At 50.3% G+C, this 21,181-nt stretch overlaps 1 protein-coding gene across 1 annotated transcript in view; it reads left to right on the top strand.

Moving 5' to 3' along the window:
- Positions 1-261: 261 nt before the first annotated feature.
- CADM3 (cell adhesion molecule 3) overlaps positions 262-21,181 on the top strand; it is a 40,637-nt gene continuing 19,717 nt past the window's right edge. The window contains exons 1-2 of the mRNA XM_064732284.1: positions 262-424; positions 20,611-20,751. Of these exons, the coding sequence (XP_064588354.1) occupies positions 349-424; positions 20,611-20,751 (217 nt within the window). The 5' untranslated portion in view covers positions 262-348. The remainder of the gene's footprint in view (positions 425-20,610; positions 20,752-21,181) is intronic.

Here is a 21,181-nt window from a genome sequence, read left to right as displayed (position 1 = left end):
CGTTCCCGCCGTCCCCCCCCCCCCCCCGTCGCCGCCGCCGCCCCGCGCGCACCTGCCTCCCGCGGGGAGCCGCGCATGCGGCGCGCACCACCGCGCCCCAGCCCGCGGGGGGGGCCGGCGGCCGGAGCGGGCGTGTTTACACGGGGGCCGAGGGGGGCGGCATCGGCGCTGCCCCCCCCGCTCCCCCCCCCCACCCCGGCACGAATGGTCTCTTCCTCGCGCTCTATTTAATCGCCGCCGCTGCCGCACCGCCGGCTCCAGAGCTGAGGGAGCAGCGGAGAGAGCAGCGCCCGCCGCCCGCGCTGCGGCTCGGTCGCGCCGGCCCCGCGGGCTCCCGCCGCCGCCAGCATGCAGCCCCCCGCCCTCAGCATCCTCCTGCTCATCGCCTGCTTCGGCAGCGCCCGGGGAAACCTCTCCCGCGACGGTGAGTGGCGGCACCGCGAGCGGGCGAAGCTCCCGCCTCATCCCCGCCGCTTATGGCGGGGGATGCGGGCAAGCGAGCGACAGGTGCGGGGAGCGGCGGCGGCGGTGGCGCCGTTATGTGGGTCAGGCAGGTACCGCCCGCCCCGCCCCGCCCGGCCCTCGGGGCCCGCCCCGCCGCCGCCTGCGGGTGCGGCTCCCCGGGCGGCCGGCGGGGCTCAAGGTCACGGCGGCGCCGGTGCTGCCCGTCGTGTCCCCCCACGGCCGCGGCGGAAGGTTCCAGACAGGCCCCGGCGGGCGGCGGCGGCGGCGCTCGGCCCCTCCCGGCGCTGCCCGCGGAGAGGGCGGGGAGGGGGGGGGGGGCGGATGGAGAATCCCCGGTGCGGCGGAGCCGCCCCGCCGTGAGGGTGCCGGGGCTCGGCGATGACACCCGGAGGGGCGGATGGAGCTCCCGAGGGAGCCCGGTGACATCCGCGCCGCGGCTGGGGCGGCTCCCCGGTGCCTCCGGTGGGAGCCGCCTCCCCGGGATGGGCGGCGGTCCCCGTCCCGCCGGGATGAGCGGGGCTCGCCGCACAAAGAGGGGTTCGCCGGCGGTGACCGTCGCCACAGGCACGGAGCGGGTGTGATTTGTGTCGGGGCTCGCCGCTGGCAGCGCCGCGTCCGCCGTCGCTGCGGGTCCCTGCGGGGCGGCCCCGGTGCCTCGGACCCGCCGTCCCTGTCTGGCTGCTGGCGGCTCCGTTTGCCGTGTCGGGAGTCGCCTGTCGTGACAGGAGCGATGCTGCTGCGTGTGTTTGGGTGGGGAGGTGCGGCCGCCGGCCGGGGGCTGGGCTGGACCCGCCGTGTTGTGGTCTGGGGATGCTGGGGCTGGGTTCGGTCTCCATCCACATCCCTGCGCTCCGTCAGGAGCAGCACCGAGGGTCCCGAGGGCTGTGCGGGTGGGAGGTGACACGGTGGGGACAAGGGCTGAGCCCGCAGCCCCCGCGGCTCCCCCGCACCCATCGCTGTTGCTGTCACAGCCTCTGGGGGCTGGTGGCTGCGTTCCCATCCACGAATCCCGGGATTTGTTCTGGTTTTGGCCACGGTCCTCCCACGGGCACCCGAAAGAGTCACTTGGGTGTGGGTGAGGCTCAGCCCCGGGGTGTGGGGACATTGTGACAGCCCCAGCGTGGGGATGCTCAGCCTGTGGGGCTGGGGATGGCCGAGCATGCCAGGAAGGGAGGTGGCCGTGACCCGCAGCTGTCCTGGGACAGGACACAGCCCGGATGGTGACACTGCAAGATTTCCTCCTGGGCTGGCCTCTGCTGTGGCCCAGCCCTGGCCATCAGAGCCAGGGTCCAGCACAGCTGGACAAACAAACCCCAAAAATAAAATCCTTGAGGAGATGGGAGATGCTTGGAAAGAAGCTGTTGTGTTTTCACGGTTGGTGCCTCATCCTGAGCCATCCCAGCGTGACATCCCCTGCCTGGCACCTGTCCTGGGGAGGGACGGAGCCTCCTCCTTGGAGAACATTCCTCCAGCGCTGTGGATGGCTCTGCTACAAGCATGGCAGGGTGTGGAGGAACCCCTGGAAGCCACCCAGGCCCTGCTCCAGCACAAGAGGGCCCTGTCTGAGCTCTTGGCTGCCGTTTGTGCTGCTGTCGGCACATTCGGGTGTGTTTGGGCTGGTGCGTGGTTGTCCTTGTGTGTGAGGATCATTCTCTCTCTGCAGGGTTATTCCACTCGCGAGTTGTGTAACCCTTTTGTTTGGACAATGCCCTGGGAGGCCAAACCCAGTTGATTTTGGGGTTGTTTTTCTCTCTGAGGCACTGGAGGGCATGGGGAGGTTTGCAGAGAGGCAGGTTCAGTGCTCTGTCCCTGTCCTGCACGTTTTGTCTCTCTGGAGCTCTCAGCTTGGCCAGGCCACCCAGAAAACCTCTCTCTATCCTGGGGAGATGCTCTGCAACCTCCCAGCCTGTGTGGGATGGGGTCCCACATGGTTTTTGTCACCTCCAGCTTCCAAGCAGGTGACACCTGCAGGTCCAAGCCCTTTTTTTGGATAATGCCCTGGGAGGCCAAACCCAGTTGACTTTGGGGTTGTTTTTCTCCCTGAGGCACTGGAGGGCATGGGGAGGTTTGCAGAGAGGCAGGTTCAGTGCTCTGTCCCTGTCCTGCAAGTTTTGTTTCTCTGGAGCTCTCAGCTTGGCCAGGCCACCCAGAAAACCTCCCTCTATCCTGGGGAGATGCTCTGCAGCCTCCCAGCCTGTGTGGGATGGGGTCCCACAAGGTTTTAAATCCCCAGCTTCCAAGCAGGTGACACCTGCAGGTCCAAACCCTTTTGTTTGGACAATGCCCTGGGAGGCCAAACCCAGATGATTTTGGGGTTGTTTTTTTGCCTGAGGCACTGGAGGGCATGGGGAGGTTTGCAGAGAGACAGGTTCAGGGCTCTGTGTCTGTCCTGCAAGTTTTGTCTCTCTGGAGCTCTCAGCTTGGCCAGGCCACCCAGAAAACCTCTCTCTATCCTGGGGAGATGCCCTGCAACCTCCCAGCCTGTGTGGGATGGGGTCCCACGGGGTTTTTGTCACCTCCAGCCTCTGAACAGGTGACATCTGCAGGCCCAAACCCTTTTGTTTGGATAATGCCCTGGGAGGCCACCACGGGGCCAAAACCAGATGATTTTGGGGCTGATTTTTCCCTGAGGCACTGGAGGGCATGGGGAGGTTTGCAGAGAGGCAGGTTCAGTGCTCTGTGTCTGTCCTGCAGTGTGGTTTTGTCTCTCTGGAGCTGCTGGAGCTCTCAGCTTGGCCAGGCCACCCAGAAAACCTCCCTCTATCCTGGGGAGATGCCCTACAACCTCCCAGCCTGTGTGGGATGGGGTCCCACATGGTTTTTGTCACCTCCAGCTTCCAAGCAGGTGACATCTGCAGGCCCAAACCCTTTTGTTTGGACAATGCCCTGGGAGGCCAAACCCAGTTGATTTTGGGGTTGTTTTTTTGCCTGAGGCACTGGAGGGCATGGGGAGGTTTGCAGAGAGGCAGGTTCAGGCTCTGTCCTGCACGTTTTGTCTCTCTGGAGCTCTCAGCTTGGCCAGGCCACCCAGAAAACCTCCCTCTATCCTGGGGAGATGCTCTGCAGCCTCCCAGCCTGTGTGGGATGGGGTCCCACAGGGTTTTTGTCACCTCCAGCTTCCAAGCAGGTGACATCTGTAAATCCAAACCCTTTTGTTAGGACAATGCCCTGGGAGGCACCACGGGCCAAACCAGATGATTTTGGGGTTGTTTTTCTCCCTGAGGCCCTGGAGGGCATGGGGAGGTTTGCAGAGAGGCAGGTTCAGTGCTCTGTGTCTGTCCTGCAAGTTTTGTTTCTCTGGAGCTCTCAGCTTGGCCAGGCCACCCAGAAAACCTCCCTCTATCCTGAGGAAATGCCCTGCAAGCTCCCAGCCTGTGTGGGATGGGGTCCCACAGGGTTTTTGTCACCTCCAGCTTCCAAGCAGGTGACATCTGTAAATCCAAACCCTTTTGTTTGGACAATGCCCTGAGAAGCCACCATGGGGCCAAAACCAGATGATTTTGGGGCTGATTTTTGCCTGAGGCACTGGAGGGCATGGGGAGGTTTGCAGAGAGGCAGGTTCAGTGCTCTGTCCCTGTCCTGCAGGGTGGTTTTGTCTCTCTGGAGCTCTCAGCTTGGCCAGGCCACCCAGAAAACCTCCCTCTATCCTGGGGAGATGCTCTGCAACCTCCCAGCCTGTGTGGGATGGGGTCCCACATGGTTTTAAATCCCCAGCTTCCAAGCAGGTGACATCTGTGAATCCAAACCCTTTTGTTTGGACAATGCCCTGAGAAGCACCACGGGCCAAAACCAGTTGATTTGGGGCTGATTTTTGCCTGAGGCACTGGAGGGCATGGGGAGGTTTGCAGAGAGGCAGGTTCAGTGCTCTGTCCTTGTCCTGCACGTTTTGTCTTTCTGGAGCTCTCAGCTTGGCCAGGCCACGAGAAAACCTCCCTCTATCCTGGGGCGATGCCCTACAACCTCCCAGCCTGTGTGGGATGGGGTCCCACGGGGTTTTTGTCACCTCCAGCCTCTGAACAGGTGACATCTGCAGGTCCTGCTGGAATGTGGGAGAGCCCAGCGCTGTCTGGAGCAGCAGAATTCTTTCCTTGCTGCTTTCCAGGGTGCTTTTCCCCAAGGAAGGTGTGGATTGCCCCGTTCCCAGTGCCCTTAGGGCTCTGCCATATGCTCCCAGTGCCTGTGCCAGCAGCAGCCCTTGGCTCCAGAGCTGAGGAAGCACTGACAGCCCCGGAGAGGCACGAAAAGGAGGGAGGGCGACCTCTCTGCATCACTCACTACCTGCTTGGCCTGATTTTGGATGACTTGGATCAGCTGCCTGGGGGAAAAGGAGCTGTTCCAGGGCTGGGATCAGTGCTGAGCCACAGGGGAGGGAGCAGAGCATCCCTGTGCAGGCTGGAGAGCACGGAATCCACCACTCAGCTGTCTGGCACAACGCGTTAGGCTCAACAGGCAAGGCTGGATTTTAGGACAAAGCCTGGGATCAGGCTCTGTGGAGGTGCCCAGACGGTGAGGGATGTGCTGGCACCGCTGCCAGGACAGGAATTCTGCCTCTGGCCTGCCAATGCTGTAGGATTTGGCATGGCCAAACCTCTGCTTGTGCTGTTTGCTGCCAGGAGAAATCCCAAAGGAATGGGGCGACGCTGCCGGAACCCGAGCTGAGCATCCCGAGGTGCCATCCACCTCTGGAGGGAAAAACGCCCCGTTTGCCCAGGATTGCCTGCCTGGGAGGTCTCCTGCCTGCAGGATTCTGCCTCTTCCCCCTGTGCCTGACGCTGTCACCTCTCCAGGGGTGTTGGAAGCGCCGGAGGAACCGGAGGCGGCGGCATCTGGGGAGTGTCCCCGGCGCTGGCACGGCGGCCGCGCAGGCAGATGGAGGGAGCTGCAGCAGAGCTGCTCCTGTTTGTTTTCCCTGCTTCCTAACCTCGTTCTGTGCCAATCCAGGGTGTCTCGTGCCTGCAGGAGAGGAGCGGGGCAGGGTCTGGTTGTGTGTCCGAGCTGGTTTTGGTGGCGGTGCCAGCTTGGAGGTTGGTGGGCTCTGCTTGTTGTGCTGTGCCAGTGGCTGGCCTGGCACCCCCTGCCCAGCCTGGTCCCCACCTGAGCTGCTTTTCCAGCCTTGGCTGTGTGCACAGATTGAGTGGAGCCCTCGTTGCTCTGGCTCCTCAGTGGGCCCTGGAAGGTGCTGCCAGCTCTGTGACACCCCCACAGTCAGATGGATCTGCTCCTCCTCCTCCTCCTCCTCTCAGTTACTGGGTCAGCTCAGCTTGAACCATCTGGTCCAGTTCTGGCCCCTCTGCTCTTGGCCGGGCACCATCAGCCGAGACCAGCAGAGCCTTCATCGGGCGGTGATGGAGGAAGGGGTGGCAGTGACCCCTGTGCTGCCCCAGCTCCTCCGCCCACCTGTGAGAGGCTGAGATTCTCCATCCTCCTCCCAGAGAGCTCCTCTTCCTCCCGGTGCTCTCCCTGCGGGAGGAGGATGAGGAGCAGAGGCAGGAGCTTTAATTTGGGCAGCACCGAGGCAGACAACCCACAGGCAGCCCGAGGGAGGCGGGGATGTGTGGAACCATTGCGGGGATGCGGCCGAGGGCGCAGGGAGCGCGGGCAGTGCTGGACGCTGCGGCTCCCCGGTGTCCGGAGGGTGGCAGGGCTGGCAGGAACAGCATTTCCCAGGAGTTTGGCTGGGAAATTGTTGTGATCTCAGGGTTTAGCTCAGAACCTCGGGTCCCTCCCCTGATAATTCCCTGCCAGGTTTAGCAATCATTTCTGCTTTCCCTTCCCAGCGCTGTCTGTCAGTCCTGCAATTCCAGAAGGGCACGGAGTGATTGGCACATTCAAACCCCTGGGGGGCACTGGGCCATCCGGGTGTCCTTTGTCCCTTTGTCCCTGCTTGGTGGCTCCCTGCCCCTTCCCTGGGGTTCAAAGGAGCAGCAGCCACGTGTGGCAGAGAAATGAGGCTCCTGTCGGGGTCGAGCCATTTGTGGGTGAGGGGAGACTCAGACACTCAATATGAGCGATAAGCAAATTCCAGTTTATTGAAGAGAGCATCAGACACTTATACAGCGAGTAATAAGCTTATGAATATTCTGTAAGCTAAGCAATCTATTGGTTAAACTATACCATCAACTCTTCTTCATTCTTTAGGGGTTACATCTCTCTTTTCTCATGCCTCTTTCACTGTTTGTTATCCTACCACAGCTAGGCCCAAGGACACTGCTATCTTGCAGGTGCCAAACTTGGAATTAGCCACGGTTTTGTACTTTTCTATTCTCTAGCAGCTGAATTCCCAACAGCCACGGGCTCAGGGAGTTCTGATGGAGCTGGTGCTGCATTCAGAGAATAAAGCTCTGGATCCAAACCCTCCATCAGAGCCGACTCCTTTCCTTCACCATCACCTCAAAGCTTCTGCACAGAGGGAAACCTGAGGAGCAGCCCCTGTTATGGGGGGAAGCTCCATCCCAGCAGCACCAGAGCTCCTGCAGGCCTGGAATTGTCCCCACGGGCCCAGTGCAGCACCCAGGCAGCCCAAAGTGTCTGTGGGTGAAACACCACAAATCCACAGCCCAAAGTGTCTGTGGGTGAAACACCACAAATCCACAGCCAAAAGTGTCTGTGGGTGAAACACCACAAATCCACAGCCCAAAGTGTCTGTGGGTGAAACACCACAAATCCTGTCAGCCTAAAGTGTCTGTGGGTGAAACACCACAAATCCACAGCCAAAAGTGTCTGTGGGGTAAAACACCACAAATCCATTTAACCAAAAGTGTCTGTGGGTGAAACACCACAAATCCCACAGCCAAAAGTGTCTGTGGGGTGAAACACCACAAATCCAACCAAAAGTGTCTGTGGGTGAAACACCACAAATCCATTTAACCAAAAGTGTCTGTGGGGTGAAACACCACAAATCCACAGCCAAAAGTGTCTGTGGGTGAAACACCACAAATCCACAGCCCAAAGTGTCTGTGGGTGAAACACCACAAATCCACAGCCAAAAGTGTCTGTGGGTGAAACACCACAAATCCATTTAACCAAAAGTGTCTGTGGGTGAAACACCACAAATCCATTTAACCAAAAGTGTCTGTGGGTGAAACACCACAAATCCATTTAACCAAAAGTGTCTGTGGGTGAAACACCACAAATCCACAGCCAGAAGTGTCTGTGGGTGAAACACCACAAATCCCACAGCCAAAAGTGTCTGTGGGTGAAACACCACAGTTGCCCTATTTGGTTCAGCACCAAAGGCCAGACGAGCTCAGGCTCGTCCCCTCCGGTTATATTTGTAAATATTCCAGTAGGAAACAGCAGCTCCGTGTCCCCGCAGCATCCCGGGAGCTGCCCCGTCCTCGGGTGATGCTCCAGGCGGTGCTTGAGCTGCAGATGTTTTTTGCTCAGCCTCCAACACCTCAAACGCTGTTTGTTGTTGGCAAGCTCAGCTTTTCCAGGCTGGGATTTGCAGGGAGATGAGTTCTGACACTGCAGGGCTCGGTGGGCAGGGAGAGCAGCAGATCCTGGGGCTGGGGGCTGCTCAGGGGGACGGGAATTGCTGGGACCCCCAAACCCTGGGGAGATGTTCCACAGCTGGGATGTGCTTTGGGGTGTCTGCACTGGTGGCCAGAACTGGACCCCCAAACCCTGGGGAGATGTTTCCAGAGATTCTCACATTGCCAAGGAGCTCCAGGTGAGTTTGGACAAGGTGCCCAGGCTGGGGTTGTTGGGGTGTCTGTGGGTTCTTTGCCACTGTGGCCATTCCATGATTCAGTTTTTGGCGGGTCAGGAGGAGGCATTGGCTGTGCTGTCCCCCAGGAGAGGAGCAGAGCTGGCAGTTCTGTTATTAAAAAAAAAAATTATTAGGATTTATTTATTATTATTATTATAAGTTATCAATTTATTATATTTTATATATATTTTATATATAATGTATATTTTATATATTTATATATATTTATATATAAAATATATATAAATATATAAATACTTTTATCTATGTTATACTATATAGATATATATTTTATAATATAGAAATATATATTCATATATAAATATAATTTATATTAGACATATAATATATATAATATAATTTATATATTTATATAAATATATACAATATATTCTATATTGTATATATTATATATATTTATATATTTATATATAGATATAAATATATAAATGTTTCTATATAATATAAATATATTTTACAATATATAAATATAATATATTTATATATAATATATATGTATAATATATATAATATAATTTATATATAATATAATTTATATATAATATAATTTATATTTTTATATAAATATATGTGTATATTATATATTATATATATTTTATATTTATTTTATTTCTATTATAGTATAATATTAAAAGCATAAAATATAATAATATAATTTATTAAAAATAATATATAAATTTATATTAAATATATAAAATCATATATAAATATATGAATGAATATAAATATATATTTATATATAAAGTAATAAATTAATATAATGTAAAAAATTAAGGATATTTAAACCAAATCTCCTCTTACACAACCCCGTGTGGTTAACCCTGGGGCACTTGGGGTGACACTGGCACTGAGGTGGCATCAGGGCCACCAAGCCTCGTGCCAGGGTGCCCAGCTGGGCTGTGCCCCCTCGTTGGGCAGGGAGATCCTTAAAGCAGAGCTGGCAGAGCACGGAGCTGGTTCCCTTGGCAACACTCGTGGTGGAGATTGGCCTTAGGGTAGGAGCTAAAAACCCACTCAGAAATTGGAGTTCTGAGCTCTGGGAGCCACACGGGGGGAGGGCGCTGCCACAGGGGTCCCCCTGCTCTGTACCCCGAAATTTGGGGGAATTTTCTCATTTTGGGGTCCCTCAGGGAGCTGTGATTGCAGGAAACGCTGTCAGGGTGTTTGAGGGATTTGTGGTGGCACAGAATTGGGAATTTCCATCTGCTCTGCTCCTTTTCAGTTCTCAGCTGCCACAGGGGTCCCCTGCTCTGTACCCCGAAATTTGGGGGAATTCTCTCATTTTGGGGTCCCTCAGGGAGCTGTGATAGCAGGAAACGCTGTCAGGGTGTTTGAGGGATTTGTGGTGGCACAGAATTGGGAATTTTTTCTCTGCTCTGCCCCTCTCAGTATTCAGGTGTGGGTGCTGCACAGGGTCCCCTGCTCTGTACCCCAGGATTTTGGGGGGATTTTCTGCTTTTGGGGTCCCTCAGGGAACCCCTCAGGAAACGCTGTCGGGGATTTGTGGTGGCACAGAATTGGGAATTTTCCTCTACTCTGCCCCCTCTCAGTATTCAGGGTGTGGGTGCTGCCACAGGGGTCCCCCTGCTCTGTACCCCTGAAATTTGGGGGAATTCTCTCATTTTGGGGTCCCTCAGGGAGCTGTGATTGCAGGAAACGCTGTCAGGGGGATTTGTGGTGGCACAGAATTGGGAATTTTCCTTTCTCTGCCTTCTTCAGTATTCAGGGTGTGCAGGAGTCACCCTGCTTTGTGCCCCTTAAATTTGGGGGAATTTTCTCATTTTGGGGTCCCTCAGGGAGCTGTGATTGCAGGAAATGCTGTTGGGGGATTTGTGGTGGCACAGAATTGGGAATTTTCCCTCTACTCTGATCCCTCTCAGCACTCAGCTGCCACAGGGGTCCCCCTGCTCTGTACCCCTGAAATTTGGGGGAATTTTCTCATTTTGGGGTCCCTCAGGGAGCTGTGATTGCAGGAAATGCTGCCAGGGTGTTTGGGGGATTTGTGGTGGCACAGAATTGGGAATTTCCATCTGCTCTGCCCCTTTTCAGTTCTCAGCTGGCACAGGGGTCACCCTGCTCTGTACCCCGAAATTTGGGGGAATTTTCTCATTTTGGGGTCCCTCAGGGAGCTGTGATTGCAGGAAACGCTGTCAGGGTGTTTGGGGGATTTGTGGTGGCACAGAATTGGGAATTTTCCTCTGCTCTGCCCCTTTTCAGTTCTCAGCTGCCACAGGGGTCACCCTGCTTTGTGCTCCTTAAATTTGGGGGGAATTTTCTCATTTTGGGGTCCCTCAGGGAGCTGTGATTGCAGGAAACGCTGTCAGGGTGTTTGGGGGATTTGTGGTGGCACAGAATTGGGAATTTCCATCTGCTCTGCTCCTTTTCAGTTCTCAGCTGGCACAGGGGTCACCCTGCTTTGTGCTCCTTAAATTTGGGGGGAATTCTCTCATTTTGGGGTCCCTCAGGGAACTGTGACTCTGGGGTTTAATGTGGGGAAGTGTGAAGCTCCTGGAGTCAGGGAATGCTCATTTACAGGGAAATCCTCTGGAATTTGGGGTTTGGGGGCTTAATATGAGAAACTGCATTCTCTTGCTCTTCCCCTTCTCAGAAATGCTCATTTATGGGGAAATCCTCTGAAATTTGGGGTTGGGTTAATATTGAAACTGCATTCTTTGTTGTGCCCTTCTCAAAAATGCTCACTTATGGGAAATCCTCTGGAATTTGGGATTTGGGTTTCATGTGTGTGAGCTGCATTTCTTGTTGTGCCCCTTTTCAGAAATGCTCATTTATGGGGAAATCCTCTGAAATTTGGGTTTGGGGTGAGGAACACCCGGGATTCGCAGCTCTTCATCCTGCTCTACCAAAACAGGTGACCAACAGGGATGCCTAAAATGCTGAAAATTTTCAACTTTCTGACCCCAAAAAAAGAACTCTGCATTCTATTGTTGTGCCCCTTTTCAGAATGCTCATTTATGGAGAATCCTCTGAAATTGGAGTTTTGGGGTGAAATATTTCATGTGAGAAGCATCCTCTTGTTGTGCCCTTTCTCAGAAATGCTATTTATGGAGAAATCCTCTGAATTGGGATTTGGGTTTCAGTGTGTGAAGTGCATTTTCTCTGTTTGCCCCTTTTCAGAATGCTCATTATGGGAAACCCTCTGAAATTTGGGGTTTGGGGTGAAAATATTTCATGTAGAAGCATCCTCTTGTTGTGCCTTTCTCAGAAATGCTCATTTATGGGGAAATCTCTGAAATTGGTGTTTGGGTTTCATGTGTGGTGAAACCCTGGAGTCAGGGAATGCTCATTCCAGAATGACATTCACGAGAAATCCTCTGAAATTTGGAGTTTGAGGGTTTGATATGAGAAACTGCATCCTCTTGTTGTGCCCCTTTTCAGAAATGCTCATTTATGGAGAAATCCTCTGGAATTTGGGATTTGGGTTTCATGTGTGTGAAGCTGCATTTTCTTGTTGTGCCCCTTCTCAGAAATGCTCATTTATGGGGAAATCCTCTGAAATTTGGAGTTTAGGGTGAGGATGTTTCATGTGAGAAGCATCCTCTTGTTGTGCCCCTTTTCAGAAATGCTCTTTTATGGAGAAATCTCTCAAATTTGGGATTTGGGTTTCATGTGTGTGAGCTGCATTCTCTTGTTGTGCCCTTTTCAGAATGCTCATTTATGGGAAATCCTCTGAATTTGGAGTTTGGGTTAATATGAGAAACTGCATCCTCTTGTTGTCCCCTTTCTCAGAAATGCTCATTTATGGGGAAATCCTCTGAAATTTGGGGTTTGGGTTTCATGTGTGTGAAACCCCTGGAGTCAGGGAATGCTCATTCCCAGAAATGCTCATTTATGGGGAAATCTCTGAAATTTGGGATTTGGGGGTTTCATGTGTGTGAAGCTGCATTTTCTTGTTGTGCCCCTTTTCAGAAATGCTCATTTATGGGGAAATCCTCTGGAATTTGGGGTTTGGGGTGAGGAACACCCTGAATTCTGCAGCTCCTTCATCCTGCCTCTACCCAAAACCAGGTGACACCACACAGGGATGCCCTAAAATGCTGAAAATTTCAACTTTCTGACCCCAAAAAAGAACTCTGCATTCTCTTGTTGTGCCCCTTTTCAGAAATGATAATTTATGGGGAAATCCTCTGGAATTTGGGGTTTGGGGTGAAAATATTTCATGTGAGAAGCATTCTCTTGTTGTGCCCCTTTTCAAAAATGCTCATTTATGGGGAAATCCTCTGAAATTTGGGGTTTGGGTTTCATGTGTGTGAAACCCCTGGAGTCAGGGAATGCTCATTCCCAGAAATGCACATTCACAGAGAAATCCTCTGAAATTTGGGATTTGGGTTTCATGTGTGTGAAGCTGCATTTTCTTGTTGTGCCCTTTCTCAGAAATGCTCATTTATGGTGAAATCCTCTGAAATTTGGAGTTTGGGGGCTTAATATGAGAAACTTCATTCTCTTGCTGTTCCCTTTCTCAGAAATGCTCATTTATGGGGAAATCCTCTGGAATTTGGGATTTGGGTTTCATGTGTGTGAAGCTGCATTTTCTTGTTGTGCCCTTTCTCAGAAATGCTCATTTATGGTGAAATCCTCTGGAATTTGGGGTTTGGGGTGAGGATGTTTCATGTGAGAAGCATCCTCTTGTTGTGCCCCTTTTCAGAAATGCTCATTTATGGGGAAATCCTCTGGAATTTGAGGTTTGGGGTGAGGAACACCCTGAATTCTGCAGCTCCTTCATCCTGCCTCTACCCAAAACCAGGGTAGACACCACACAGGGATGCCCTAAAATGCTGAAAATTTCAACTTTCTGACCCCAAAATAACTCTTCATTTTACCTAACCCCTGTCTTGGATCAGCCTGGATCCTTCCCCACCTTCCCCTTTGGCTTTGAGCATTTTCCCCCTGCCTGGATCTGCATTTTGGGGACAGCCTGGATGGATCCCAAGGGACATTTGGATGGGGAAGGAGGCGGCCCTGGAGCTGCAGGAGCAGATGCACCCAAACAGGAGCAGGTTTTCCTTTCTGCTGGCAAATCTGGAGCTGCTCAGCTGCCTGGAATTTGTGCTCTGCACATTCCAGACTGTGGATTCGCACCCCTGCCAAAAATCAGCCTGCAAAGGGATGTGCACACGGCAGGTGGCTGAGGTTTGCTGGGCTGGGAGTGCAAAATTCCCTCTCTGTTACTGCAGGGATCCACAGGAATTCAAAATTCCCTCCCTGCCAGGGCTGATTCCTGCTTGGATTCATGAGAATTCAAAATTTCCTCCTGCCAGGGCTGATTCCTGCTTGGATCCATGAGAATTCAAAATTTCCTCCTGCCAGGGCTGATTTCTGCAAGAATCCATGAGAATTCAAAATTCCCTCCCTGCTTGGGCTGATTCCTGCTTGGATCCACAGAAATTCAAAATTCCCTCCCTGCTTGGGCTGATTCCTGTATGAATACATGAGAATTCAAAATTTCCTCCTGCCAGGGCTGATTCCTGCTTGGATCCATGAGAATTCAAAATTCCCTCCCTTCCAGGGCTGATTCCTGCCTGGATCCACAGGAATTCAAAATTCCCTCCCTGTTCCTGCCTGGATCCACAGAAATTCAAAATTCCCTCCCTGCCAGGGCTGATTCCTTCATGGATTCACAAAAGTTATTTAAAATTCCCTCTTGTCAGGGCTGATTCCTGCTTGGATCCATGAGAATTCAAAATTTCCTCCTGCCAGGGCTGATTCCTGCCTAGATCAACAAGAATTCAAAATTCCCACCCTGTTCCTGTCTGGATACACAGAAATTCAAAATTCCCTCCCTGCCAGGGCTGATTCCTGCCTGGATCCACAAAAGTTAAAAATTCCCTCCCTGTTCCTGCATGGATCCATGAGAATTCAAAATTCCCACCCTGTTCCTGCCTGGATCCACAGAAATTCAAAATTCCCTCCCTGCCAGGGCTGATTCCTGCAAGAATCCATGAGAATTCAGAATTCCCTCCGTGCCAAGGCTGATTATTGCAGGAAAAGTGGGGATGGAGCCGAGGAGGGAATTCCTGGAACATAAAATCCTTGAAGAGGAGAAAAAGGAGCTTTGGAAAACATCTGTGCCCAAGGGATGAATTGGATCTTTGTGATGATGAACACAGAGTAAATTGGAAAAAAAGGAGGGGAATTTTTGGGAAAGAAGGAGTGAAATGAGAAATGTTTTTCTGGGAAAGAAGCAGAGAAATGAGAAATGTTTTTCTGGGAAAGAAGCAGAGAAATGAGATATATTTTCTGGGAAAGAAGGAGGGAAATGAGGATGATTTTTTTGGGAAAGAAACATCAGAAATCCCAAATTTTTTTGGGAAATCAGAAATGTTTTTCTGGTAAAGAAGCAGAGAAATGAGAAGCAATTTTTTTAAAAAGAAGGAGGGAAATTTTGGGAAAGAAGGAGGGAAATAAGAAATGGGATTTTGGGAATGAAGGAGGGAAATGAGAAGGGGTTTTTTGGGAAAGAAGGAGGGAAATGAGAAGGAATTTTTTAAAAAGGAGGGAAATTTTGGGAAAGAAAGAGGGAAATAACTGTTTTTTTGAGAATGAAGGAGGGAAATGAGGAGGATTTTTTGGGGAAAGAAGGAGGGAAATGAGAAGGAATTTTTTAAAAAAGAAGGAGGGAAATTTTGGGAAAGAAAGTGGGAAATAAGAAATGGGGTTTTTTTTGAGAATAAAGGAGGGAAAGGAGGAGGATTTTTTTGGGAAAGAAGGAGGGAAATCAGAAATGTTTTTCTGCCAAAGAAGGAGGGAAAGGAGAAGGAATTCTTTAAAAAGAAGGAGGGAAATTTGGGGAAAGAAAGTGGGAAATAAGAAATGGGATTTTGGGAATGAAGGAGGGAAATGAGAAGGGGTTTTTTGGGAAAGAAGGAGGGAAATGAGGAGGATTTTTTTGGGAAAGAAGGAGGGAAATGAGAAGGAAATTTTTAAAAAGAAGGGAAATTTTGGGAAACAAAGTGGGAAATAAGAAATGGGGGTTTTTTTGAGAATGAAGGAGGGAAATGAGGAGGATTTTTTTGGGAAAGGAGCAGGGAAATCAGAAATGTTTTTCTGGGAAAGAAGCAGAGAAATGAGATATATTTTCTGGGAAAGAAGGAGGGAAATGAGAAGGAAATTTTTAAAAAAGAAGCATTGAAATTTTGGGAAAGAAAGTTGGGAATAAGAAATGGTTTTCTGGGAATGAAGGAGGGAAATGAGAAGGATTTTTTGGGAAAGAAGCAGGGAAATGAGGATGATTTTTTTGGGAAAGAAACAGGGAAATCAGAAATGTTTTTCTGGGAAAGAAGGAGGGAAATGAGAAATGTTTTTCTGGGAAAGAAGCAGAGAAATGAGATATATTTTCTGGGAAAGAAGGAGGGAAATGAGAAGGAATTTTTTAAAAAGAAGGAGGGAAATTTTGGGAAAGAAAGTGGGAAATAAGAAATGGGGTTTTTTTTGAGAATGAAGGAGGGAAATGAGGAGGATTTTTTTGGGAAAGAAGGAGGGAAATGAGAAGGAATTTTTTAAAAAGAAGGAGGGAAATTTTGGGAAAGAAAGTGGGAAATAAGAAATGGGATTTTGGGAAAGAAGCAGAGAAATGAGAAGGAATTTTTTAAAAAGAAAGAGGGAAATTTTGGGAAAGAAAGTAGGAAATAAGAAATGGGTTTTTTTGAGAATGAAGGAAGGGAAATGAGAAGGGATTTTTAAAAAGAAGGAGGGAAATTTTGGGAAAGAAAGAGGGAAATAAGAAATGGGGGTTTTTTTGAGAATGAAGGAGGGAAATGAGGAGGATTTTTTTAAAAAGGAGGGAAATTTTGGTAAAGAAGGAGGGAAATAAGAAGGAATTTTTTTAAAAAAGAAAGAGGTAAATTTTGGGAAAGAAAGTGGGAAATAAGAAATGAGGTTTTTTTTAGAATGAAGGAGGGAAATGAGGAGGATTTTTTTGGGAAAGGAGCAGGAAAATCAGAAATGTTTTTCTGGGAAGAAAGAGGGAAATGAGAAATGTTTTCTGCCACAGAAGGAGGGAAATGAGAAGGAATTTTTTAAAAAGGAAGGAAATTTTGGTAAAGAAGCAGAGAAATGAGAAGGAATTTTTTAAAAAGAAAGAGGGAAATTTTGGGAAAGAAAGTTGGGAATAAGAAATGGGTTTTTTTGAGAATGAAGGAGGGAAAGGAGGATTTTTTTGGGAAAGGAGCAGGGAAATCAAAAATGTTTTCTGGGAGAGAAGGAGGGAAATGAGAAATGGTTTTCTGCCACAGAAGGAGGGAAATGAGAAGGAATTTTTTAAAAAGAAGGAGGGAAATTTTGGGAAACAAAGTGGGAAATAAGAAATGAGGGTTTTTTTGAGAATGAAGGAGGGAAATGAGAAACATTTTTGGGCCATGACTGTGCACCAGAGGCGTTGGAGGGCTTGGAGCAGTGGGTGGTTTTCCCTGGGGTTATTTCTGCTCCAGAGATGCTTTCCCAGGCTGGAAAAGAGGGAGGACATTCCTTGGAAATGTTCCTGCAGCTCCAACCTCGTCCTGCACATCTGCTGGGCCCTTCCCAGCCTCTGTCCCTGCTCTCCGAGGCTGAAATCAAACATTTCATTATTGATCTCTGGCAGGGAAGCTGCTCCGGGCAGGCAGCTCCGGGCACAATTCCTGGGATGCAGAAAATCAAATTTTTTCCTGCTTGGGAGCATCGTGGGGCTGGAGAGATTTGGGGACAGTCCTTTCTGGATGGGGACATTCGTGGCTGGGTTGGGACAATCCCTGCTGTGTGGGACTGTCGTTTTTGGATGGGGACAGTCATTTCTGGATGGGGACACTCATTGTTGGATGGGGACAGTCACTGCTGGATGGGGACACTCATTTTTGGATGGGGACAGTCCCTGTTGGATGGGGACACTCATGGCTGGATGGGGACAGTCATTTTTGGATGGGGACAGTCATTTTTGGATGGGGACAGTCATTGCTGGGTTGGGACAATCCCTGCTGTATGGGACTGTCGTTTTTGGATGGGGACAGTCATTTCTGGATGGGGACATTCATGGCTGGTTGGTGACAGTCTTTTCTGGATGGGGACAGTCATTTCTGGATGGGGACAGTCACTGCTGGATGGGGACACTCATGGCTGAATGGGGACACTCATGGCTGGTTGGTGACAGTCATTTTTGGGTGGGGACATTCATGGCTGGATGGGGACAGTCATTGCTGGATGGGGACACTCATTTTTGGATGGGGACAGTCCCTGTTGGATGGGGACACTCATTGCTGAATGGGGACATTCATGGCTGGTTGGTGACAGTCATTTTTGGATGGGGACATTCATGGCTGATGGGGACAGTCCTTGTTGGATGGGGACAGTCCCTGTTGGATGGGGACACTCATGGCTGGATGGGAACAGTCACTGCTGAATGGGGACACTCACTGTTGGATGGGGACAGTCATTTTTGGATGGGGACACTCATGGCTGGGTTTGGACAATCCCTGCTGTGTGGGACTGTTGTTTTTGGATGGGGACAGTCCCTGTTGGATGGGGACAGTCATTGCTGGATGGGGACATTCATGGCTGGATGGGGACAGTCACTGTTGGATGGGGACACTCATGGCTGGGTTGGGACAATCCCTGCTGTGTGGGACTGTCGTTTTTGGATGGGGACAGTCCCTGTTGTATGGGGACACTCATGGCTGGATGGGGACACTAATTTTTGAATGGGGACAGTCACTGCTGGATGGGGACAGTCCTTGCTGAATGGGGACACTAATTTCTGGGTGGGGACAGTAATTTTTGGATGGGGACACTCATTTTTGGATGGGGACGCTTCTTGCTGGATGGGGACACTCATGGCTGGATGGGGACAGTCATTTTTGGATGGGGACAGTAATTTTTGGATGGGGACAGTCATTTCTGGATGGGGACATTCATGGCTGGTTGGTGACAGTCTTTTCTGGATGGGGACAGTCCCTGTTGGATGGGGACACTAATTTCTGGGTGGGGACAGTAATTTTTGGATGGTGACAGTCATTTCTGGATGGGGACACTCCTTGTTGGATGGGGACAGTCCCTGTTGGATGGGGACGCTCATTTTTGGATGGGGACACTCATGGCTGGTTGGTGACAGTCATTTTTGAATGGGGACATTCATGGCTGATGGGGACAGTAATTTTTGGATGGGGACGCTCTTTGCTGAATGGGGACAGTCATTTTTGGATGGGGACAGTCCCTGCTGGATGGGGACACTAATTTTTGGATGGGGACAGTCTTTTCTGGATGGGGACACTCATTTTTGGGTGGGGACAGTCATTGCTGAATGGGGACATTCATGGCTGGTTGGTGACAGTCATTTCTGGATGGGGACACTCATGGCTGGATGGACACCTGAAAGTGTCCCTGTCCCCCTCCCAAATATATATTTTATATGTATCTTTTATATATATATGCATATACATCTTATATATTTTTAATATATATGTGATATACATTATAATATTTTATATCTATTTATATTTATGTATATAAATATATATTTTATATGTATCTTTTATATATACATACATATACATTTCATATATATTTCTCTTTTGATATATATTATATACATTATAATAGTTTATAAATATTTCTATTTATTGATATGAATATATATTTTTATATGTATATTTTATATATATACATATAAATGTTATATATAATTCATTTTATATATTTATATATATATATTATGAATGACGTATATAATAACATATAATAATTTTAGAATGTTCCCTTCAACCCAAACCATTTTGGCATTCCATGAGTCCCTCCCTGACCAGGATTTCCAGAGAAGCCTCAAACTGGGATTAACCCTTCATCTCCAATTCCATCCTCACTGGCCAAATTTGGGATGTGCTCATGGCAGGACCCTCCAGCAGCTCTGGAGAAATGTTCCTGTCCCTGGGAGCTGCCTTGGGGACAGCAGTGTCCCCATGGGTGATGCAGGTGGGGTGGCAGGGTCAATCCCTGCCCAGATGCCACCAGGCAGTGCCAGCTTCTCCTGCTGCATCCCAGTGGACAGTGTGAAGTGTCCCTGCCATGGCAAGGGTGGCACTGGGTGACATTTAGGTCCCTTCAACCCAACCCATTCCATGAGCAGGATTTCCAGAGAAGCCTCAAACTGGGATTAACCCTTCATCTTCATCTCCAGTTCCATCCTCACTGGCCAAATTTGGGATGTGCTCATGGCAGGACCCTCCAGCAGCTCTGGGGCCGTGCTCCTGTCCCTGGGAGCTGCCTTGGGGACAGCAGTGTCCCCATGGGTGATACAGGTGGGGTGGCAGGGTCAATCCCTGCCCAGATGCCACCAGGCAGTGCCAGCTTCTCCTGCTGCATCCCAGGCAGGGCTTGGGGCACCTGGGACAGTGTCCCTGCCATGGCAAGGGTGGCACTGGGTGACATTTAGGTCCCTTCAACCCAACCCATTCTATGAGTCCCTTACTGGCCAGGATTTCCAGAGAAGCCTCAAACTGGAATTAACCCTTCATCTTCATCACCAGTTCCATCCTCACTGGCCAAATCTGGGATGTGCTCATGGCAGGACCCTCCAGCAGCTCTGGAGAAATGTTCCTGTCCCTGGGAGCTGCCTTGGGGACAGCAGTGTCCCCATGGGTGCTGCAGGTTGGGTGACATCACCCATCCCATTTTAGGAACAAGACAAAACCCCCCCTGATTTTTGGAGCCATCTCTTAAAGGGACAGCGCCACCACAGAGCTGTGCGCTCAGGTGGCATTTGGGGACACCGCTGTGTCGGGTTTTCGCTGTTTGAAGGGCCTGGAAAGGCCCAAAGTGGCCTTGGGGCAGCCCGTGTATCGAAGGACGAGAAGAGGCTTCAGTTCTTCTTTCTGTTTTTATGTTTATTAATTGTTTATCTAAAAGATTTTCTCTCAGCCCAGCAGAGCTCTGCTCAGCAGCCAGCCATGAGCACACTGTGCTGCCCTCCGGACAGTCACCTATCTTTATACCCATAGTTATGTGTACAATATTTATCATTTTTCCCCAATACCATTTATTCTTATTGCCCGGTGCACTTTTAGTAATGACCAATCCCAAAGTGCCACCATCACCACAGAAGATGGAGGAGAAGAAGAAGAAGGACAGGACACGCCCCAATTCCTCCATCTTACTTCTCTTACAGAAATCCTAAACCCTGTGTTTCACTCTCTAATTAACCAATCCCTTCACCATTCACCCCGGTGAAACCCTCCTATCCTCATACAGGTGTCGTCTCCTGTGTAGGATCAAAGTGCAGCCACCAGACACTTCTGGAACATTCCAGGACTCCCGAGCCCCCCAAGGGTGCTCTCGGTGACACCTCAGGACTCAGATCCTGAGATCCCACACCGCTGTCCCCTGGGATGCTCCGGAGGGAGGTGACACCATCACTTGTCCTTGTCCCCTTGCAGAGAGCCAGCCCACGACGTCGGACGAGACGGTGGTGGCCGGGGGCACGGTGGTGCTCAAGTGCCAGGTGGAGGATCCCGACGATTCCTCGCTGCAGTGGTCCAACCCTGCCCAGCAGACGCTGTACTTCGGGGAGAAACGAGGTAAAACCACAAAGGTTGGGGAAAAATGGGGTGAAATCCCACGGTTTGGGGAAAAATGGGGTGAAATCCCAACTGGAGGTAAAATCCCGGAGCTGGGGAAAATGAGGTAAAGTCTCACAGTTGGGGGAAAATGAGGTAAAATCCCACAGTTGGGGAAAAAGGATTTAAAATCCCACAGTTGGGGAAGATGAGGTCAAATCCCACAGTTTGGGGAAAATGAGTAAAAGCCCCAACTGGGGTAAAATCCCACATTGGGGAAAAGGAGTAAAACCCCAAGAGGAAATAAAATCCCACAGTTGGGGAAAATGAGTAAATCCCACTGGGTGAAAAATGAAAATAAAACCCACAATTGGGGAAAATAAGGTAAAATCCCAAAACATGGGAAAGAGGTAAAACCCCAAGCTGGGAGTGGTGGCACTGACGTTGGGCA

Source organism: Zonotrichia leucophrys, chromosome 25 (genome assembly GCF_028769735.1).
Source record: "Zonotrichia leucophrys gambelii isolate GWCS_2022_RI chromosome 25, RI_Zleu_2.0, whole genome shotgun sequence".
Taxonomy (NCBI): Eukaryota; Metazoa; Chordata; class Aves; order Passeriformes; family Passerellidae; genus Zonotrichia; species Zonotrichia leucophrys.
This window is presented reverse-complemented; position numbering and strand designations above follow the sequence as displayed.